At 45.8% G+C, this 22,184-nt stretch overlaps 1 protein-coding gene across 1 annotated transcript in view; it reads right to left on the bottom strand.

Annotated features, from left to right (window-relative positions):
• Prkcb (protein kinase C, beta) overlaps positions 1-22,184 on the bottom strand; it is a 297,806-nt gene that overhangs the window by 13,997 nt on the left and 261,625 nt on the right. The window contains exons 13-17 of the mRNA XM_013011169.1: positions 21,021-21,083; positions 14,336-14,474; positions 8,898-8,978; positions 8,213-8,320; positions 3,119-3,259 (exon numbers count right to left, since the gene is read on the bottom strand). Of these exons, the coding sequence (XP_012866623.1) occupies positions 3,119-3,259; positions 8,213-8,320; positions 8,898-8,978; positions 14,336-14,474; positions 21,021-21,083 (532 nt within the window). The remainder of the gene's footprint in view (positions 1-3,118; positions 3,260-8,212; positions 8,321-8,897; positions 8,979-14,335; positions 14,475-21,020; positions 21,084-22,184) is intronic.

Below are 22,184 nucleotides of genomic sequence, written 5' to 3'. Positions count from 1 at the left end.
GTTCAAGGCTGGTGCTCTACCATTTGAGCCACACCTCCACATTGGGATTTTTGCTAGTTAGTTGGAAATAAAGAATTTCACAGATTTATCCTACCAGGGCTGGCTTCAAACCATGATTCTCTGGATCTCTGCTTCCTCAGTAGCTAGGATTACAGGCATGAGCCACCAGTGCCTGCCAGGGGTTATACCTTTAGCTTGCAAGACTCTCAGGCCTTTCCTGATAATAAGCAGGTGCCTGGAAATGCTGAGGCTTTGGGTAATGAGGATAGGAATGGGGTCACATGTGCAGAAACAATGAGGGTCTGTTGACACTCAGAGGTAGGGCATGACATCCAAGCTAGGATGGAAGGGAGGATGGAGGAGGGAAGGAGTATGCAGATCAGGTCTGGGTGGGCTCAGGAGATAAGGGGAAGAGGCAGAGTAAGGAGTTCACACCTAGTGTTTTGGGAGAATTGACAGCAGATGGGTCCTGTGTTAGAACAACGGAAGGTCAGATTGATCCCACTGGAGAAAATGATAGACCCCGTTAACGACTTGACAGACTGCTGCAGACTCAGTGTTCTGCGGTGGAGTGGGGCACTGGTGGCTCACGCCTATAATCCTAGCTACTCAGGAGGCTGAGATGTGAGGCTTGTGATTTGAAGCCAGCCCAGGCAGGAAATCCCATGAGCCTCTTATCTCACAGTTGTGCAACTTGGGAGCAATGCTGGATGCACAACTGCTACATGAAGTAATGTCTGTGACCAGGATGGAAGCAGATTCCTAGTCGAGAATCCAGGGGTCTCCCTAAGAGGAGCGACGAGGGTCAGCAGCAAGCCACTAGGCCAGGAAGATGGGGTGCCCAAGAAAGGGTTCCAGACCTTTCCAGGCAGAGGGGCTCTGTACCCACAGAGCTGGAAAGGGGAGAGATGGCTGCACATTGGAAGGAGTGAAATAAGCCTAGGTACGCTGGACCCACAGCTGGGCTGGCTCCTAGATCATCAAACCACACCTGCTCCCTTCAGAGGGTTAGACACAATTAGAAATGTGGGACCCAACCCCACGTCTGCATTTGGAGATGGATGTCAGAGTCTTAGGGACCAACACTGCCCACAGGGCTAAAGGACGCTCTGCAGAGGGAGAGGTCCTGGTCCTGGAGGCAGCCTTGCGGATCGGGATGTAACTTGCCACAATAAGGACCACAAAATAGAACTGGCTGAGTCAGGCGCTGGTGACTCACGCCTGCTGTCCTAGCTGCTCAGGAGACTGAGATGGGCCTTTCCTGCCCAGGCTGGCTTTGCGCTGTGATCCTCAGATCTCAGCCTCCAGAGTGGCTGGGATTATAGGCGTGAGCCACCAGCACGTGGCTCCACAGGTATTTTGACAGACCATCAGTGCAGTCAGACTGGCTGGAGAATGGAGGTGGCTGGGAGTGGGGAGGGGGTAAATATGACTTCTCCCTTCCTCCCACACTTGATCAGAGTGTTGAACCTTTCTGAATCTCCATTTCTTCTTCCCAGAGCAGTGCCTCAGTGTGGGGTCCCCAAGAGGACTTCAATAGCTGCTCTGTGTGAGCTCTTTAACGTGGCTCCGGGACATAATAAGTACTCAAGAAATTAATCATTAACCTATCCAAACGACTATCATTACCACCTTCTTCTTACCACAGAGACCCTCACAATGGCAATATTTATGTTCACTTGTCAGCCCCAGTGGGTGGTGTTACAACCCATAATAAAGTCACCAGTTTTGCACTGTACTTAATTGAACAAAGAGATATCCACCCAGCAGAATGGAAGTTCAGATTAATCCAGGTGCAAGATCATCTTCCCAGGCAGAGGACTCCCTGCTGGGTCTGGGGGGGGTGGGCTTCTCACGGTGGGGGAAGGTGCAGCTTTTATTCTTGAATTATGTAAGTTCCATCAAAGTCACAGCAACTCTCCGCCTCTAGGTCACTTCCCCCTGGACAGGGCTAGCTGAGGCACTGCTCTTGTTTATTTATGAAGTCAGGCCTAGCAGTGTGTGTGGTGTGTGTGTGTGTGTGTGTGTGTGTGTGTGTGTGTGTGTGTGTGTGTGTGTTTCAGAAGGAAACTTAAATGCTGTTTAGATAAACAACATGACCTTTATCAATGTCAGGATGAAGAGAAAAATGACACCAGGAAAGAAAAAGGGCAAAACTAGATTCATTAGCCAGGTGCCAGTGGCTCATGCCTGCCATTTTAGCTACTCAGGAAGTTGAGATGTGAGGACCATGATTTCAAGCCAGCCCAGGCAGGAAAGCCCAGGAGACTCTTGTTTCCAGTGAAACACCAAAAAGCCAGAAGTGGAGGTGTAGCTCAAGTGGTAGAGCACTAGCCTTGAGTGAAAAAGGCTCAGAAATAGTGCCTGGGCCCTGAGGTCAAGCCACAGCAGAAAGAGAGAAAGAAAGAAAGAAAGGAAGGAAGGAAGAAAGAAAGAAAGAAAGAAAGAAAGAAAGAAAGAAAGAAAGAAAGAAAGAAAGAAAGAAAGAAAGAAAGAAAAGAAAGAGGGAAGGAAGAAAGAAAGAAAGGAAGGAAGGAAGGAAGGAAGAAAGAAAGGAAGGAAGGAAGAAAGAAAGAAAGAAAGAAAGGAAGGAAGAAAGAAGAAAGAAAGAAAGAAGGAAGGTAGGAAGGAAAGAAAGAAAGAAAGAGAGAGGGAGAGAGGGAGGGAGGAAGGGAAGGGAGGAAGGGAAGGGAAGGGAAGAGAAAGATGAAGGATGGAAGGGAAGGAAGGAGAGAAGGAGGAAGGAAGGAAGGAGAAAAAGAGTAGGCAAGCAAGCAAGCACGAACGACTAGATTCTTTATCATACTCCAAAAACAGATCTCAACTCTACTCCTCAAAGAACCACCCCAGAAGCTGTCACTGTAAGAAAGTTACAATAACTGAATCAGTGCAACAATAATGGAATCATGACCATCTTTCCTGTTCTTTACAGAGGCTGGGTGAATGGAAGTCTCCACGTCTATACCCAGACACATTCAGGCAGAGACATTGCTATCCACCCTTCAGAGTGCATTCAGAACACAAGCACCACAGGTATGAGGGAGGGGAAAGAGAGATGAAGAGAACATGTATTGTGTTTCTCTGAAGACCCAAGCACCAGAGAGAACCGTTTACTTACAGCTTTTGGTTTATACGGAGGCTGAATCTCTTTGCGTTCCAGTTTCTCCCAATCGATGTACCGGAAGAAAGCGTGGTCTTTGATGTCTCGTTCTCCCTCTGGGCCACAGCCCAGACGTTTGCCTGGGTGCTTGGTCATCAGCTTCAAGAGGAAGAAAGCAACAACAATATTGGATTCAGAGGAGGAAACGGGAGATACACGGAAATTATTATCCTGGGGACTGAGGAGGGAAGTACAATGAAGAATCACAACGAATTCGTTGCCCTTTCAAAGGCTGGGCCAGAGCTCAGTTCCAATGCCGTGTTACTCTGCCTAGAGCGAGGGTTCATCTTCCAGGGTTCATCACAAACCCCAGGCCTCATGTGGCCTGAACTGCGACTTAAAAAATATCATGAGGATGTATTTTGGAGTTTTGTGCCATTATTGGTGCATCCAATGAAAACAACTCTGTGATCTTTCCAACTTTTCCTCCCCCCCCCCCAACGAGGGGAAAACCAAACCAGAAACAAACACAAAACAAACCCTGACATTTGACCAAGACAAAAGATTCACTTCTTCAGATACTATTTGCATTTCTCAGTGGAGCACTTGGGGAAATGACAAAACAGAAAGGGGGAAACAAAATATATTAGTCGAACGGACCCATGTTTCAAGTAATTACTTTCAGAAAGCTCATTAAAGAGTCAAAACCTAACCCAGCTCATCAACCTGAATCACACATTATGCTCAACTCCTCCGAGGTATCTTCGTGTTCCGCTTCAATTGCTTAATTATCAAAACTCTGCATCTTTGGGTCTCTGAGCCAGTACTAAATAATAGGCTGTATAGATGCTCCAGACAGACTGTTTCCTATAAATCTAAGGCAGCCTGAAAATATCTCAAGATTCCCATAACTGAATAGCGGGAAAGATGGAGGAACTGATGATTAAAGTGGAAAACAAGGAAAGAAAAAGAAAAAAACAAAAACAGGTGCTGGTGGCTGGTACCTGCAAGCCTAGCTACTTAGGAGTTTGAGATGTGAAGATCATAGTTCAAAGCCAGTTCAGGCAGGAAAGCCCATGAAACTCTTATCTCCAGTTAACCAGCAAAAACCTAGAATTGGAGATGTGGCTTAAGTGCTAGAGAACCAGCATTGAGCAAAAAAAATCTAAGGGACAGTGCCCACGGTACCTAGATATTATTATTATATGTGATTCTTTGCAACAATACTCCGAGCCTTCAGTAGCTATTTCCCCCTCATTTTCTAGATAAAGAAACTGGGTCCAGAGAGGTCAAGTCATTTGCCTAAGATTACACAGCCAAGGAGCAGAGCAGAGCCAAGTTCTGAATAGCTCAGCCAGACTCAGAATTCCTTGGCCTTTTACGGTTGAATCTCTGCTTCTTTTCATTCCAGTTTGCTTTTTAGTTTTGGATAGTCCTAAACTTCAGCCACTTGTACTTGCTGTGTAGATGCTCTACCACTGGAGCCACAATGCCCAGACCCTTTTTATTTTTTTGTAGGTCGTGGGTCTTGAACTTTGGGCTTGGGCGTTGTCCCTGAGCTCTCCAACTCAAGGTGAGTGCTCTACCACTTGAGCCACAGCGCTACTTCTAGTTTTCTGGTGGTTAATTGGAGATAAGAATCTCACGGACTTTCCTGCCTGGGCTGGCTTTGAACCATGATCCTCAGATCTCAGCCTCCTGAGTAGCTAGGATTACAGGCGGGAGCCACCAGTGCTCAGTGCCCAGACCTTTTTTGTTTTTCACTCTTTGTTTCCTAATAAATTTTTTGTTAATTATGCTGGAGCAAGCTTGGATCATGATCCTCCTATTTACACTTCCTAAAGAGCTGGGATTATAAGCAGTGAACCACCACACCTGGCCCGCTTTTGTGTGTGTGTGTGTGTGTGTGTGTGTGTGTGTGTGTAATGGCAGAAAAGAAGACCTTTAATGAGAAAGAAAGATAAAGAATTCCATTTCAGTTGGGAAGGTGACTGTTTTCAAAAGCCCAGCTTGATTTCTATGTAAGCAGGGCTGGGGCCCAGGGAAGCTGGGAGGGGGGGAGGGAGGGAAAGACGGGGGAGGGGGGGAAGGGAGGGGAAGGAGGGGAGGAAGTGCCAAGCCATGAAACGCCACCATGGAAACACACAGCACTCATTTGGACTTTCCTTCCGGTTCCACACTCTGCTCTGCAGTGCCTGAAGCCATGCAGACAGCTGGATGTAATCACTGTTCGGAGTTCTGATCTCTTCCCAGACGCAGCCCCCCGGGGCCTGCTGGCTACTTGGGAAGAGAGGAGGCTGCGTCCGACTGCTTATTTGAGCATCAGTCCCTTCTTCAGCTGGAAGACTCAATCCACCATGGACGCAGCCCACGTCACTCGGAAAAACTCCCCAATGCAACAGTGAGAGTCACCCCCAGTGAATCCTGAAGGGTACAGGTCCTCAGTTCATAGCAAACTGCTCTAGCAGGGAGACTGCTAATTGGAGCTGAAGCCGAATGCAACTGACCTGGAAAAATTCTCTCCTCCATGACCCACTTAGAACCCCCAGCTGTCCAGGCAGGGCTGGTGGGGAAAGGGGAAATAGACCCTGAGCATGCCCTGAGATCCTACTGCGTGCCTACCCTGAGCATGCATCGAGCTCCTACTATGTGCCAGCACAATGAATGGAGCTTCTTTTGAAGTGATGCCATTTTTCCAGTCTTGTCAACGCTGTTCCATGAGTCCTGTTATTCCATGTGCAGAGGCAAAGAAGCCAAAGCCCTGGAAAGTGGAGCTTGTGGCTCAAGTGGTAGAGCGCCAGCCTTGAGCAGAAAAAGCTCAAGGGACAGTATCCAGGTTTTAAGTTCAAGGCTCAGTACTAGTGCACACATGTACAAACCACCACCATCATAGCCACAAGAAACCGAAGTGCTTAAGAGCATGTAGCACCGAGCAGAGAGAGGGCTGGGATTTGCTCTCCCACAGATCTTGGAAAACTTCTATCACCACGAATGCAAACTCAAATGCCCAGAGGAGCCTGGCACAGGACTCGTAAAGTGGTAGTGCCCCTATCAGAAGTATTGAGAAGGGCCCTGGGGTGTGAGTTCTGATCTAAATGATTTCTAGCTATGAACTCATTTAATCATCAAACCACCCCTATGGGTTGTGCTATTGTGGGCTGCCATGTGCCATTCAGGTCAAACAACTTCTTTGTGATCATGCCTAGACATGGGTTTTGAACCCACAGGGAATCTAGACAGAGAGAGCTTTTCTTTTTATTTATTTATTTTTTGAAATTAGAAAGAGGCACGTAAATGGGGATAATGATGTCTAATCCTGCTTCCTGAAGCTCTGGAGGAATGACAGGCCCAAATTGCAAGACCAGAGTTTTCTGGAAAGCTGATTATCTATGGGAAGTCTGATCTTGAAATGTGGGAAATCATTAGAGAAATTAAGAGCTTGGTGCATAACCTCTGCCCCATCCGCTCTCAGTCCAATGTCTACCGTCATCGTGCTGGACATACACACTCCATACCCTCATTTGTCTATGGGCTTTGCCAGGGCTCCCAAGGAACCCCCCCTCCATTTCCATTCTGTTCTATTTTTCTCTGTGTCATACCCACAGAGAAAATATTGCAGCATGAGAAGATGAGGAGAATGTAGCCAAGAATTCAACGCATAGCCTACAAAATTAAGAAGCGTGAGGGAAGGAGTGGGGAGGGGAGAAGGTGGGAAAGGTATGACATGGGTCAAGATGCACCGTATTCATGAACCGCTTTATTATATGACAACTCCTTTGTACCACTAGAGAGCTTTTTTTTTCTTTCTTAAAGAACGAGAAAAACAAAAGAAAATATTGCCAAGCAATTACCAAAAGATGCTAAGCACCGAAAACAATTCACCTGTGGCTTCCTGGGTTAATCTTCATCCGTTGTAAATGGTACCCAAAGCTTAGATGAGAGGGACTTTTGGGGATATGACCAGTCTCAGGCTTGGAAGCTGGCACAGCTGTTTCCACCTGAGCCAAGACTCCCCCTGGATGCCTGATTGTTCCAGTTTCTTTTACCAGTACCAGCTTAGACTTGGGTCAGGAGGATTAGGGTTGGAGCCAGGCAGGGTACCCCAAAGATTGAGGCCCACAACCCTGGTTTCTTCAGACACACAGGAAAAGTCCCAGTGGCTAGGCACAGCCAGGCTGTAACCCTGAGGTCCTTCTGCACATCTGGTCGGTGAGGAAGCCTTGGGAACAGCATCAGCCTTGGCCCATGTTCTCCCTGAGTCTCCTAGCGTTGCTGCCCCATTTCCATCCGAGCTGAAAATTACTTGCTTTGGACAATCTGTTGAAAGGCAGTGGTTTTACAAGCCACAGGGGGAAGTCTTCAAAATCTAAGTGCCCGGATTTAATCTCTGAGGTTAAGGCTGAGGTCTGTGTGCTCAGAGAAATCTCTTCAGGTCATGTGACAGCTATAAGAGGAGGCCTAGCTGTCCGGCTTCGGTCTAACACAAGTGCACCAGAAATATATGTAGTCCAAGACAAGATGCTGGACACAACCTTTACCTGTAAACAAGTGCCCTGATTTCTTTATTGGTACAATTCGCATGTTTACACTGTGGGTGTCCAACTCTGCCTCTCCTCCCAGCCAGTGTGTGTGTGTGTGTGTGTGTGTGTGTGTGTGTGTGTGTGTGTGTGTGTGTGTGTGTGTGCTGGAAGTGTAGGAAAGATCAGAGCTCATCTCCAGAATCCTTTCAAAGTCAATCGCACATGCTATTTTCTTAGCACAGAAGTTATACCTTCCTAGTAGCATTCACTAAGCACACAGGCCGCAGAGAAGGAGACAGGGGGGCTTGAGTTCTGCTCCTTCCCAGGGGTCCTGGCTCTCTGGTCAAGTCTCTGCATTTCCCACCTCTCTCCTCTATGAAGGATTCCTTGTGTGAGTTTGTGGGGCTGGAGCCCAGCCAGCAGCAGGGTGCCTTTGTGGGAATGGGAAGCCATCTCTCCTTGGAGCGGGAGGCTGGCCTCTCAGGTTGGCAGGCAGATGGCGCTCAGTCTTCCTCCCCAGCCCCCTCCCCCATGGGGCACAACCTATACTCCTGTGATGGGCACGCCTGACCCTAGGTTTTAAGGGACTCACCCCTTTGCAGATGGCCACTGCTTCCTTGGACATGGACTTGGGGTAAGCCACATTGTGCTCCATGATGGACTGGAACAGCTCGTCTTCATCCTCCCCTTCAAAAGGTGCCTGTGGGGTGGACAGGAGGGTTGGAGAGGGAAGAGTCTCTGCTGACACTCCCTCTCCCTCTACGCCAGCTACTCCTTTTAACCATGGGTCCTCCTCTGTGCACATGACCACACTCCATGGGGTCCCAAAAAGATGGACCGGGCCAGTGTGCTGGTGACTCATGCTTACAATCCCAGCAACTCAGGAGGCTGAGAGCTGAGGAACAAAGCATGAAGCCAGCCCAGGCAAGAAAAGTCTGGGAGACTCCAATCTACAATTAACCACCCAAACAGCTGGAAGTGGAGTCATGACTCAAGTCGTAGAGCACCCACCTGAGTGGAAAAGCTAAGGGATAGAGTGAGGACCTGAGTTCAAGCCCCAGTATTGAGTACTGGTGTGAGTCCACATGCGCGCGCGCGCACACACACACACACACACACACACACACACACACACACACACAGCTGACTTGACTAACCTCAAAGCCAGAACAATCCCAAAAACTCAAGATTCATGAGCTATTTGGTGCCAAGTACTCACTTTCTTTTCAAGAAACTATGAGAATGGGGGAAGACTTTCCTTTATTTGCACCAATTACCTGTCCAGCCAGCATCTCATACAGCAGGACTCCGAAAGCCCACCAATCCACCGACTTCCCATAAGGCTGATAAGCAATGATCTGCAAAACAGAGCATCCAGTGTTGACAGACCCACAGATCTGAGGGGTGAGAGACCAAACTCACAACTCTCACGGTGAGAATGGACAGAACTGGGGGAGGAGTAGGAAGGAGAGAGAGAGAGAGTTTATTGCCTAAGATTAAAATGATGAGCACAGATCCACATGCAAGAAGCCAGAGTCAGCAAGAGCAGATAGGAAGGGCAGTGTATACCTGAGCTACTTCCTTACCTGAGTTTTCCAGGCAACCAACTGGACATGACACACTCCTTTTTAAGTTCTGAGTATGCTGGATTGTTTTGTAAATTTTGGAACAATGTGTATGGCGTTTTATCTTTTTTTTTAAAAAAAAGGCTATTTTTAATCCTCATGGTAGAGGTAGAACATTTGTACAAGTATTTGAAGATACTTAACCCTACTGAACTAGGTATTTAGAAATGGTTCAGATGATAAATTTGACGACCCGGTGTTATTTTAGTCACCATTAAAAATAAAAGAGAGTTTTCTTTTTTTTTTAAAGCACAGTAATAAACATTTGTGACTGTTTAGGAATTAGAGAGAAGCTGAATGAATAAAAACTGAAAATCACCTGTAATCCTTTGTCATGAGAAAAATTTGTTCTATCTCCTTCCAGATTCTTTTCTAGAAGCATATATTACATGTTGTGTACCTGTGTTTTATATAAAAGCATAAGCAGTGAATGGATCTTCAATAAGGTATGCTTTCTTTATTTTTGTTTTGGCAGTATTGAACTCAGGACCCCTACCTGCTAGGCAGGCATTCTAACACTTGGGTCACAATTCTTAGTCCTTTTTGCCTAAGTTTATTTTTCAGATAAGGTCTCGTGCTTTTGCTCAGGCTGGCCTCAAACTACAATCCTCCTATTGCTACCTTCTGTGTAGTTGATATTACAGGTATGCACCACCATACTTGGCCTTCACGTATGCTATTTATTTAAATTTTCTCTAGTAATGTTTGCTCAGTGAATTCGATATTTGGTTATCTGTCTAGTCATCTTATTTCCATAAGAAGTAGAATTAGTGGCTCAAAGAGTATATACAATGGTAAGGGTTTTGATGATCAACTCTATGACTGTCCATCCTTTGGTACACCGTGGTGAAAATCAGCTGTGTCACAGGGGTAAAACGGTGACTCAGCAGAGGTCAGGGGCTGAGGTTCAAGGATCAGGAGGTCAGAACTCTAGCTGTAGTCCCCAAGTCAATGACCTGGGGTCATCACTTAATATCTTTAAGTCTTGGGGCTTGGAATGAGATTTAGTGGTAGAGTGCTTACTGAGCATGCACCAAGCCCTGGGTTTGATTCCTCAGTACCACATAAACAGAAAAAGCCAGAAGTGATGCTGTGCTCAAGTGGTAGAGCACTAACCTTGAGCAAAAGAAGCTCAGGGACAGTGCCCAGGCCCTGAGTTCAAGCCCCAGGACTGGCAAAAATAGTCTCTCTTTCTTCTTCAATGAGGTGAATTTACTGGATAGTTCTGTCAGGGATTTTGTGAGGAAGAATGGGAGACATGGAGCTTCTCACAATAGAGCCCTCACAATGCTGGCTTTTTCTAGAACCTTCTCTACAGTTGCTGCTCAGTTTGTGCAGTAAAGAATTCTGGAGCAAACTTGGCTGCAAAAGAAATGCCTCTTTCTCAAATTTTATCCTGCAGCTCAGCATCCACTATGATATTAGAAATGCAGAAATGTTGGTGAGTAGACACAAAATTTTGGATAAGTGGAATCAATTCAAGAAGCTTGTGGTAGAAGATAGCAACTGCCATTAACAACAATAAATTTTATGTGTAAAATGCATCGCTATGCATGTAGCTTTTAAGAAAATGTTCTCGCCTCCAAAGGTCAATGAAGATGTACATATGCGAATTAACTTGTTTTAGTCTGGCCACCTGTTTCCATATGTCAAAACATGTTGTACACAATTGACATACATCACTGCCGTTCGTCAATTAAAAATAAGCAAACAAGGCTGGGTACCCGTGACTCATGCCCACAATCCTAGCTATTCAGGAGGCTGAGATCTAAAGATCATGGTTCAAAGCCAGCCCGGTACAAGAAACTCTGCCAAGACTCTTATTTCTAACTACCAAAAAAAGCTAAAAGTAGAGCTGTGATTCAAGTGGTAGAGCAATAGCAACTAGCCTTAAGTTAAAAAAAAAAAAAAAAGCTCAGGGACAGTACCCAATCCCTGACTTCAAGCCCAGGACCAGTACAAAAATAAATAAACAAATAAGTAAGTAAATAAATAAATAAATACCCAGACACCATTGGCTCAGATGTATAATCCGAGCTATGCAGGAGGCTGAGATCTATGGATCATGGTTTGACCTTAACCCCAGGCAAGAAAGTCTGTGAGGCTCTTATCTCCAATAAACTACCAAAAAAGCCAGAAGTAAAGCTATAGCTCAAGTGGCAGAGTGCTTGCCTTGAGCAAAAAGAAGCTCAGGAACAGCATCCTTGAGTTCAAGCCCCCACACTGGGCACAAAATAAATAAGAAACAACTAAGAAAAAAATGTGCTCCCAGGAGAAGTGTCTGTAAGACACAAAAACTTTCAGTGAGAGGATTTCTCAGTGGAAGTGCATTCACACGTTTAAGGTAGTTCATGTCTTGACCTGCAGTAGATTTGGGATTTCTTCCAATCTAAGGCTCTGTGTGTGTGTGTGTGTGTGCGCGTGTGCGTGAGTGTGATGGGGGGGTGCTCCCCCAAGATACCACACTCATGGGCCTTGGGATCCAATATAAACTACTGGAAGCCATGGATCTGGTGCCCCCAGAGATTGCAATTCAGTGGATCTAGGGTAACACTTGACATTTTCAAAGCTTCCTCTCTGATCTTATGTTTGGACTATCACACTCATGACATATTGAGGAGCCATGTTCTCCAGTGTATCTGGTATTCAAATTAGTTAACCCAATGATAACTGACTAAAGGATGTTACACAGGGAAATCTCTGCAAGGCCTACTCATGAGTTACTTTTAAAAAAAAAGGCTTAATCCTTGGGGCTGGGAAGATGGCTCAGTGGTAGAATGCTTGCCTTGCATGCATGAGGCCCTGGGTTCAATTCCTCAGCACCACATAAGCAGAAAAGGCTGGAAATGGCGCTGTGGCTCAAGTGGTAGAGTGCTAGCCTTGAGCTGAAGAGCTGAGGGGCAGTGCCCAGGCCCAGAGTTCAGGCCCCACAACTGACAAAAAAAGAAAAAAGAAAAAGAAAGAAAGAAAAGAAAAGACAAGAAAAAAAGGCTCAACCCTGTAATTCTAGCTACTCAGGAGGCTGAGATTTGAGGAACAAGGTTCAAAGCCAGCCTAAGCAGGAAAATCCAAGAGACTCGTCTCCAATTAACTACTAAAAAGCTGAAAACAGCACTGTAGCTCAAAGAGCACTAGGCTTGAGCACAGAAGTTCAGGGACAGCATCCAGTCCCTGAGTTCAAGCACCAGAACTGGCACACACACACACACACACACACACACACACACACATGCACGCACGCACACACACAAACACAAAGATTACCTTATTATGATTCAATTAATACGAGAATACAGTTACCTTATAGAAAATATAAATAGTAGCCAGAGGAAATAAAATTCCCCTCTTATCTGCAATCTCCCAGGACTTTTTTTTAAACATGCCAAATTACACTTTTGCATGCATAATTACATATTCAAAAAACACAAAGAGCACATTCTGTGTATTACCACTTATATACACAAAGAGCATCATCTTGTGTTTATCATTCTGTACAGGATTTTCCCCCTCATCACAACATGCTTAGAAGCTCTTCCTGTGTCCACATATATGTATCCCTTACCTTTATCCCGACTGAGGCATATTGTTTCCAGTCTGTCAGTAAAGATGGACTCAACTTTCTAAGGGCGGTAGAGTATTTCCTAACATGAATGTACACTTAGCAAGTCACTTCTTTATTGAGAGTCAATGAGATTGCCTCCTATATTTTTTCATTGTTGAAAGTAATGCTAAAATAAATGTGAGAAGAAGGAATACTTCCTTCTCCCTAATACATGTGTGTATACGTGTGTATGTGTGTGTGTGCATGCACACACATACACTAGATTCCTGGAGAAGTCACTGCTTTGGCATAAGAGTCTGGAGATCCTAAACTTTATGCCATACTGTTTAGTTTCATGGGAAATCTTTCACCATTGTTATATATCAGGTTACTGATGCTCTCTCTCTCTCTCTCTCTGTGTATATATATATATATATATATATATATATATATCTCACACACACACACACACACACAAAAAAAAAACACAAAGAGGCCATTCTAGAACACTGCTTTCTATAACTATATTATGTTTACAGCTCCTTTCCTTAAAAAAAAATCTACCACTAAGCTGCAACATGCTGCTTTTCCAAGCACTAGTTCAAAGGGAAAGGCAGAGGGGTCTTCTGGCTTTGAGCTGAGCCATATTGGCAAATATCCATCCATTGGCCATTCCTTTAAGAAGACAGGAGGGCAGTACAAATGAATTCCATGCTTGCAGCCAGGTGTTGGTGGTTCACACTGGTAATCTTAGCTGCTCAAGAAGCTGAGATCTAAGGATCATGATTGAAAGCCAGCACGAGCAGAAAAGTCCATGAGACTCTGATTTCCAATTAATCAAAAACATGCCGAAAGTGCAATTGGGGCTCAAGTGGTAGAGCCACCAGTGATGAGAGAAAAAGCTTCTGGGACAGTGGCCAGGCCCTGAGTTCAAGCTCCAGTGTTAAGGGGAAAAAAAATTGTAGTCTTTCATATTCATCTCCACCACAAAAAGAGAAATTCAGAGTTTGTCAGGATTCATCACAACCGCTACATACACAGAACCCAGTCCCTGTGTCATATGTCAGCCCTGGGAAATCTGTTCTCTCTCTGTCTCTCTCCCAACAAACACTTCGGTGTCATAATTAGGAGGTATCGTGTGGCTGGGAGCCATCACAGCTTGACAAAGAATGTTACTGATATGTGTTGGATGATGGTTCTTTTTTACTGATGTGCTGGGTGGTTCTTTTGAGTTTTATTTAAAAATGTCTCCCAACCCCCTCCCCTCCCCGCCCCCGATGTATTTTGGGCTTGAGCTTCTGGATGAGTGCTAAGTTAATTTGCATGTGTGATCTCAAAAGAACAACGTGGAGTATAAAAACGAGGACCAGGAGTCCCAGGTTGCTGGGTGCCACTGAGACCTTCCCTCCCCCAGTCCTCACCCAGTGCCAGCCGGGTGCAGGGTACTGAAGGCCTGTGTGTGTGTGTGTGTGTGTGTGTGTGTGCGCATGCGCGCGTGTGCATGCATGCATGCATCCGTGCCTGCGTGCGAATCCCCACCGGCACTCACCTCTGGGGCAATGTAGTCTGGAGTACCGCAGAAGGTCTTGGTGGTCACCCCCTCCCAGATGTTCTCTTTACACATGCCGAAGTCGGCAATCTTGATGTGGCCCTCGGAATCCAGCATGACGTTGTCAAGTTTTAGGTCACTGGGGCAGACATGAGAATTCAGGGATTTCATTAAAACACTGTTTAGTTCAAGCCAATCAGCTGCCACTCATACGTAACACCATCCACCTGTGCAAGGTGTTGCAGGGGCACGAAGGTCAGTGTAAATCAGCCTGTGCCCTTGGCATTTGGCCATCTGGCAAGGAGATTGAAAAGCATGGATGAAAGACACAGATCTCCAAGCATGTCCTTTAGAGAGAGAGAGATAGATGGATGGATGGATGGATGGATGGACGAATGGACAGACGGATGGACAGATGAATGGATGGATACATATATACATACATGCATACATACATAGTCTTCTGCTTTGGCCCAGGCTAGACTCTGGCAGGGATCTCCCTACCTCCACTTCCTAAGCAGTTGGGATTACAGGCATGAGCCACCATGACCAGCCTGTGCTTTCACATTTTCTGCAGAGTCAACTGTGCCAAGTGCCTCAGAGGGCTCTGAGAAGAGAGAGATCTGCAGGAAGTGATGTGAAGGCCCAGCCTTCACACAGAGGCCTCCTGGATCCCAAGACACTACCTCTGCAAGATGATCTCGTAGGAGTCTGTACTGTAGACTTGTCACAAAACTATTATTTTTGCAATGGCTCTGAAGATCATGGAGAGAAACCTATTTAAACCCCCAGACGCTCCAAGCTCCCCCAAGTCATTTGATATAGAGGGGACCCAGGAATTTCTATGGTTTCTTTCAGTCACGGGAGATTGTTGCACACCAATTATGTGAATGTGCAATTCCACCTACTATGCAACACACAGTTCCTCTAGCTAGGTCTACTGTCTATGAACAAGATAAAGTAAGGATACTACTTCTGTTGGTACTAAATTCTAGTGTAGGAGCAGAAGATAACAGGTATTTAAACCTGTAAGCAGGGATACGGTGGGTTCTGACAGGTGATATAACAAAAAATGGAGGTAATAATGGAGACTAAGCAGAGCAGTAGGAAAACTCCTCTGTAGTAATGTTTGAGTTTAACCTAAGACATATGCAATATGCTCTCATTCACCTAACTCAACCTATCTAGTGGGGGTTGTTTGTTGGTTTTTTTTGTTTTTGTTTTGTTTTGTTTTGGGGGCTTGAACTCTGGACCTGGGTGCTGTCCCTGAGCTTCTTTTGCTCCAGGTTAGCACTCTACCACTTGAACCACAGTGCCACTTCCAGCTTTCTTGCTGGTTTGTTGGAGATAAGCATTTCATGGAATTTCCTGCCTGGGTTGGCTTCAAACCATGATCCTTAGCTCTCAGCCTCCTGAGTAGCTAGGATGACAGGTGTGAGCCGCTGGTGCCTGGATCCAGTATTAATACTTTGTGTTTTGTAACCAGGGGACAGACGTACTCTAATCCTAACTCAAGATGAAGACATTTCCTGGAGATAAAAATGTCCACTGCAGGGCTGGGAAGTTGGCTCAGTGGTAGAGCGCTTGCCTTGCATGCATGAGGCCCTGGGTTCGATTCCTCAGCACCACATAAGCAAAAAGAAAAAAGCCGGAAGTGGCGCTGTGGCTCAAGTGGTAGAGTGCTAGCCTTGAGCTGAAGAGCTGAGGGACAGCGCCCAGGCCTAGAGTTCAGGCCCCATGACCGGATCCCCCCCGAAAAAAATGTCCACTGCTCAACACAGAGCTCGTCTCTAAACCATCATGACCGGGCTTCGGCTGTGTGGTGTCTGCCTAGTTCTAGCATCTTAGATGAAAGTATGTTATTACTTCTTTGAAAATCACCCTTCAGAGTTTAACAAAATGAATACCAGAAAGCAGAAACCTGTGTTGTCAGGAGGGAAAGAGATGGAGTGGAGGGAGGGCAGATCAATGGAGAGAGAAAAGGCAGCTGAATACAGTTGTAATATTCAATGTGCATATGTGGAAATGGAATGGGGGGTTGGTCAAGAGGCATTGCACTCCTAAACTGCTATGTTGAATTGAAGCCCCTTTGCACGACCATTTAAAGATAACTTGTAAAGTTTTCAAAAGAAAATCCACCCTCTACTATTTCCTGACCCATGCAAAGTGGGCAGTGCTGACTTTAACTTTTGACTCAAGGAGTGGTCACATGGCTTGTTCTAGCCAATGGGGAGACTTCAGTTTGCTGGGCGTACAAGAAGGTGTATGACCCCATCTGGGACCATGCAAACACTGCCATTTGTACAGAGACAAGAAAGCTAGCAAAGGTAATGCAAGTAATGCAAGCCTCCAAGGGAAGGTGAGTCCCTGCCTCGACCCAGGACTGAAGTCAGATCAGTCCCTGGGCTTCCTAGTGATGGCAGCCAATATTTATCAGCCAGCTTTAACATACAGTAGTTGGAATTGAGTTGCTGACCGCAGTTCCCACTTAAAGGACACAACCTGGAAATAGATCCTGATTTGCCCATGGGAGGTCCACTTGCTCTGATTGGCCCAGCCATATTCCCATTCCCGGTATGATTGACGCTGTCCATGGTACTTACTTCATAGCCAGCCTTTATGCTTATGTGCAAGCCATGCTGCCCTTCCAATGCAGCTTGGAACTTAGAAATGCTTACGTAGCGACTTGCTTTAGCTAAGCCACTAGATCTCTTACAAGTGTGATTTTAATCAGCATGACATCTCCTCTCAGCTTGACCACATACCCTGAGACAGGCAGGTGGACCAACTAGAGAAATGATTTAAAAAAAAACAAAACAAAACTGTGTCTAACATAAAAATGGAGATTCAGGTATCAAGAGTGAGCAGGTCTTAAGAGCCAGAGGACCCCCTGTTCTATTCATTTCCACATAACAGTGCTTAGATATTGTACTCTCTTCTTTTGTTCCATGGACTAAATCCTGGTTCTTTCTTCAAAGGGGAGCTGGAGCAATTGTTTTCATTTGCAGAAATCCATTGGGGCAGAATCAGCACAAAATTACAGAGACAGTGATCGATAAGTCAGACATGACATTTGACAGACAAGGTCATTCTCCTCTCCTCCAATGTGTCCAGACATGATCCTCAGAAAGAGGAACTCTAACTTAATTCCTTATCCTCGTTCCTTAACAACAGTCCAGTTAACTAAAGAAATAAATGGAGGAGGGGGTGATCTGTTAAACAACTTACCATTTTGAAGGTAACTGATTTATCTTTTATTATGCAATTTTCTACAGTTTTCAAATTCAAAAATTCTAGGTGTGTGCGTGTGCGTGCGTGCATGTGTGCGTGCGTGCATGCGTGCGTGTGTGTGTGTGTGTGTGTATGTGTGTGTGTGTGTGCTGGTCCTGAGGATTGAACTCGGAAGCATGGGCATTGCCATTGAGGTTTTATCCTCAGGGCCAGTACTCTGCCACCTGAGCCACAATTCCACTTCTGTCAGAGATAAGAGTCTCATGAACTATCCTATCCAGGCTGGTTTTGAACTATGACCCTCAGGTCTCAGCTTCCTGAGTAGCTAGGGTTACAGGTATAAGCCACCAGCACCCAGTTCAGCTTTTTAAAAATTAATTTGTATTCAGTTTTTGTTTATGTGGTACTAAGGAATCAAACCCAGGACCTCATGCAGGCTAGGCAAGCACTCTGCCACTAAGTCACATTCCCAACTCAAGTTATTTTTTCTTTTTGATAGCCAGCAACAGAAATATTTTAGTAACTTTGATCTGAAAGGGAACCTAGAACAGGTCATTAGGCTGTTCATGAAGTCTCTGAGGAGCCTGGAGAGCTAAGCTTGGGGCTCTACAATCCAGGATAAGACTCACTGCAATGCAGCACTGGTCCACTGAAGATATCACCAATGCTTTCATTATACACAAACATCACCTTTTGCTTCAGAAAGCCTTAAATCTGCACTCCAAGTTGCTGCCAAGAGCCACTTCTATTGCTTCTGGAAACTAGAGAACGCTGAAGACTATCGACACTCTCAGGTCTGTAGTCCTAGCTCGGTCTCTAGCTTCTGATTCAAGGTCACAGGTGAGATTGTCAGAGTTTCCAAGTCTGAATCATGAGCTTGTGCTTGCTACAGGTAGGCCATGCACATGAGCCTCGGGCTCATGACAGTAGGAAATGGGCTCTGTTCTCACACACAAAGAGCAGGCATTACTACGCTGACTGGCTTAAAATGCTGATAAAATATTAAAAACCATATTAACTCACTGGTTACCAGTGGCTGACACCTGTAATCCTAGCTACTCAAGAGGCTGAGATCTGAGGACCATGCTTCATAGTCAGCCCGGGCAGAAAGGGCAGAAAAGTTTCCACGAGACTCTTATCTTCAGCTGACCACTCAAAAACCAGAAGTAGCGCTGTGGCTCAAGTGATAGAGCACTAGCCTCAAGCACAAAGAGGCTCAGGGACAGCACTTAGGCCTTGAGTTCAAGCCCCACAACCAACCAAAAAAGCCCAAACACACAAAAAATACACATATTACCAATAGAGGATGAAGCCATGCCCCAACCGCTCATGCCTGTAATTCTAGATACTCAAGAGGCTGAGATCTGAGGATGGTGGTTCAAAGCCAGCCCTGGCAGGAAAGTCTGACTCTTATCTCCAATTAACCAGAATGTCAGCCTTGCATAAAGCTCAGAGACAGCACCCAAGGGCCTGAGTTGAAGCTCCAGGATCGGCAATAATAATAGTAATAATAAAAGAATGAAAGAGGAAATTTGTAGATGGTCTAGGAAAAAGAAAACGAGTAGATGTGGTCTTAGCACCTAGTACGTGCACTATTGGGTTTTAGACTCTGGCTGGCCAATTTCCTAAGTCCTCAGTTCCCAGCTCTCTATCCAGTCCTCTGCTAGATGGGAAAGTTGCCCAGAATCCCCAACCCAGTTGACAAGAACTGTTCATTATTTCTTCTCTGGCTTCCTATCAAGGGGCTGGAGTTTCTTCTAACACACTCGTGACGCTACACTTCATCTTCTTGAGAGGTGAGTTGGTTCTATTCTTCTGACTCTTTTGGAGTACTTCCTGCACAGAGCTGAGGACTTCATGTTGACCCTGATGTGAAAACCGTGTGGAGAGTTCAAGATTGCCTATGAGCCCCGCTACACTGCCTGGTGAAGTGACCACTAATGTTGTCGACCTGAATTTAAGGTCATGTCTTATGGAAGATAACAGATGCTGGTGGAGACCAGAATTCTTCTCACTCTGATCGTCGAGAGCCCCTGGGGATGTACCAGCCTTACAGGTTCCAATTTGTGTTCACATGGTATTGCACATTTACCGAGGGTAAACACGGGCAGGGTGACCACATTATTTAACATTGAAATTCTTCTTCTTTCTGCTTTTTGTTGGTGGTGGTGATGGCTGTGTTTGAACTCAGGGCCTGGTGCTGTCTCTGAGCTTTTCTGCTCAAGGCTAGCCTCAGCACCACTTCTGGTTTTCTGGTGGTTCTTTGAAGATAAGAGTCTCATGGACTTTCCTGCCCAGGCTGGCTTTGGATTGTGATCCTCAGATCTCAGCCTCCTGAGTAGCTTATGATTACAGGCATGAGCCACCACTAGAGTTGAAACTCCCTGAGGGAAAGACTTTTCATCAGTTTTCTTCCTTGCTGGATTCCCTCTGCCCAGAAACTAAAGCTCTGGTGTGTCGATTCTAAGACTTGAATTCAAGGCCTTTGACCCTTGCTTGGCTTTTTCCTCTCAAGGCTGGCACACTCTACCACTTGTGCCACACCTTTACCCCCAGCTTTTTGCTAGTCAATTGAACATAAGGGTCTCATGGACTTTTTTTTGTGTGTGCCTGGGTTGGCTTTAAGCTTAATCCCCAGACTAGCTAGGATTACCGGCATGAGCCACCAGTGCTGGGCTTGTCCCAGTTGCTTGATAAATATTTGTCAAACTAATAAATGAAATGGGATTTATGGCTGTACGTGATCTTTTAAATAGACCCTCCCCCATAGCAAGAGCCCTATGGAAGCCTGCCAGGTTACATAATAAAAGTCAGCCCAAGCCCCCATGCTGAAGCCTTGTTGTGCCAGGAGATCTAGATGCCCTGCACTTGCTAATGAGTCGCAGCCTCCAGCTCAACAGTGTGCCTTGTCTGAAAGATAAAACGCGATGACTCATCCAGCTATGATCATACGCTTGCTCCTCCAAAAAACCCAGCAAATGCCAACTTCTGAACTTAATCCCGTCTTTCAGAGCAAGCCACTCGGAGATCTATTGCAGAAAGAAAAATGTTTCATAATAATAGGCACTCTCTGCCAGCCAAGATTCTTGCTTTATTTCTCTCCAAATGTGGGGTCCACAGGCAAGAGAAAGAGGTGTGAGGACCCTAGAGGTAGGCTTCCTCTTCCTGGGGCCTGAGCAATCTCTCTGTTGGAGCTCCCCGCTCATCATTAGTGACACGGTCCATGGAGCATTTCCCTGTCACCCTATAGAGCTGTCCAAACACTGCAAGGGCAGTGGGCAATGTTGCCTACAGGAACACATGTCCATGTGAATACTGGAAGATTCCTCCCCCAGTATGGATTCTAATTAAATAAAAAAAAAACCAAGAACAGTTGAAGAGCAAGGCAGGGGAGGGAGGAGCTGAGAGAGATGATGGAGAAAGAGGGGAGAAAAAAAGACGTCTGCTTACTTACCGGTAAATGATCCCTTTGCTCTGTAAGAAGAACAGACCAATGGCAATTTCTGCAGCGTAGAATCTGAAATCATAATCAACAACAACTACACAAAAAGAAGTGATGGAGAAATTCAAGGTCATCTTATGCTTGGTACTCCTCCAGAGTTTAAGACGACAGTGAGCCAGGTGCCAGCCATTAACATCCCGCCATGGATGGTCAGCTACACTGCTCATAAAATGCTGACTGTGGGTGGGTGGATGGCAAGGAGTCTGCCCTGAGGCGTGGGGTGGGTAGGGAAAGAGAATTTGTGACCATAACAAGCTACAATATCTTAGGAGGGATGGTTAATCCTCTGGTGGAGGTTTACCATCCTCTTAGAATCATCTTACTTGTTTTTTTGGTCTGAGAGCAGAACTCGAACTCAGTACCCGATGCTTTCACTCACTGGCTAGCGCTTGACCCACTGAGCCATACCTCCAACTCCCTTAGTGTCACTTGAAGCATCATCAGGTTTGATTCTAAGGATAACCCCACAACGTAGGTACCACTAGGACCTCTTGCTCTTCAAATGGGGAAAATGGAGGTTTAGAGGAACTCTTCAGAGAAGCTTGGTCAAATACATAGCAAATGAATGGCCCAGCCAGGATTGGAAATATGTCTGAACTGTAAGCTCTTGGTGAAGGGCCATCAAGGAAGAAAGAGATCTGGAGGGAACTAGAAAGCCCAGTTATACCACTAGGGGTTGTGCGGGAACTCTGTGTGTTCCCAACACTATGTGTCACATGGCGATGAAGTGAACCTTGTGGCCAATCAGTAATAAGAGTCAACACTTACAGTCCCATTAGCATTGTTCCGAGAGATAGGAATGACCTGACTTGGAAACGGACACAGAAGGGCAAACCCTACCTGACAGGTGGAAGAGAGGAGGTGGGGTGATCAGAACAGGAGGCAGTTAGGCTCTGGAATGGTGGGGTAGAAGGACCTAGACAAGCCATTGGGGATTTCTGGAAGGGGCAATCGATCTTAGCAAGTTTTTCAGGAGGGTGCTAATACTCGTTCCCATGGTTGACTGCATTCCTATTTATACACAGGATTCCAAGCAAGTAATGGGGGAGATTTTAAAAGGAGGAGGAGGAGGAGAAAGAAACAAGGAGATGGAGGAGGAGGAGGAGGAGGAGGAGG

This window comes from Dipodomys ordii, unplaced genomic scaffold (assembly GCF_000151885.1).
Source record: "Dipodomys ordii isolate 6190 unplaced genomic scaffold, Dord_2.0 Scaffold14, whole genome shotgun sequence".
NCBI lineage: Eukaryota > Metazoa > Chordata > Mammalia > Rodentia > Heteromyidae > Dipodomys > Dipodomys ordii.
Note: the sequence above shows the minus strand (reverse complement) of the source record. Positions and strands in the feature narration are given on the sequence as shown.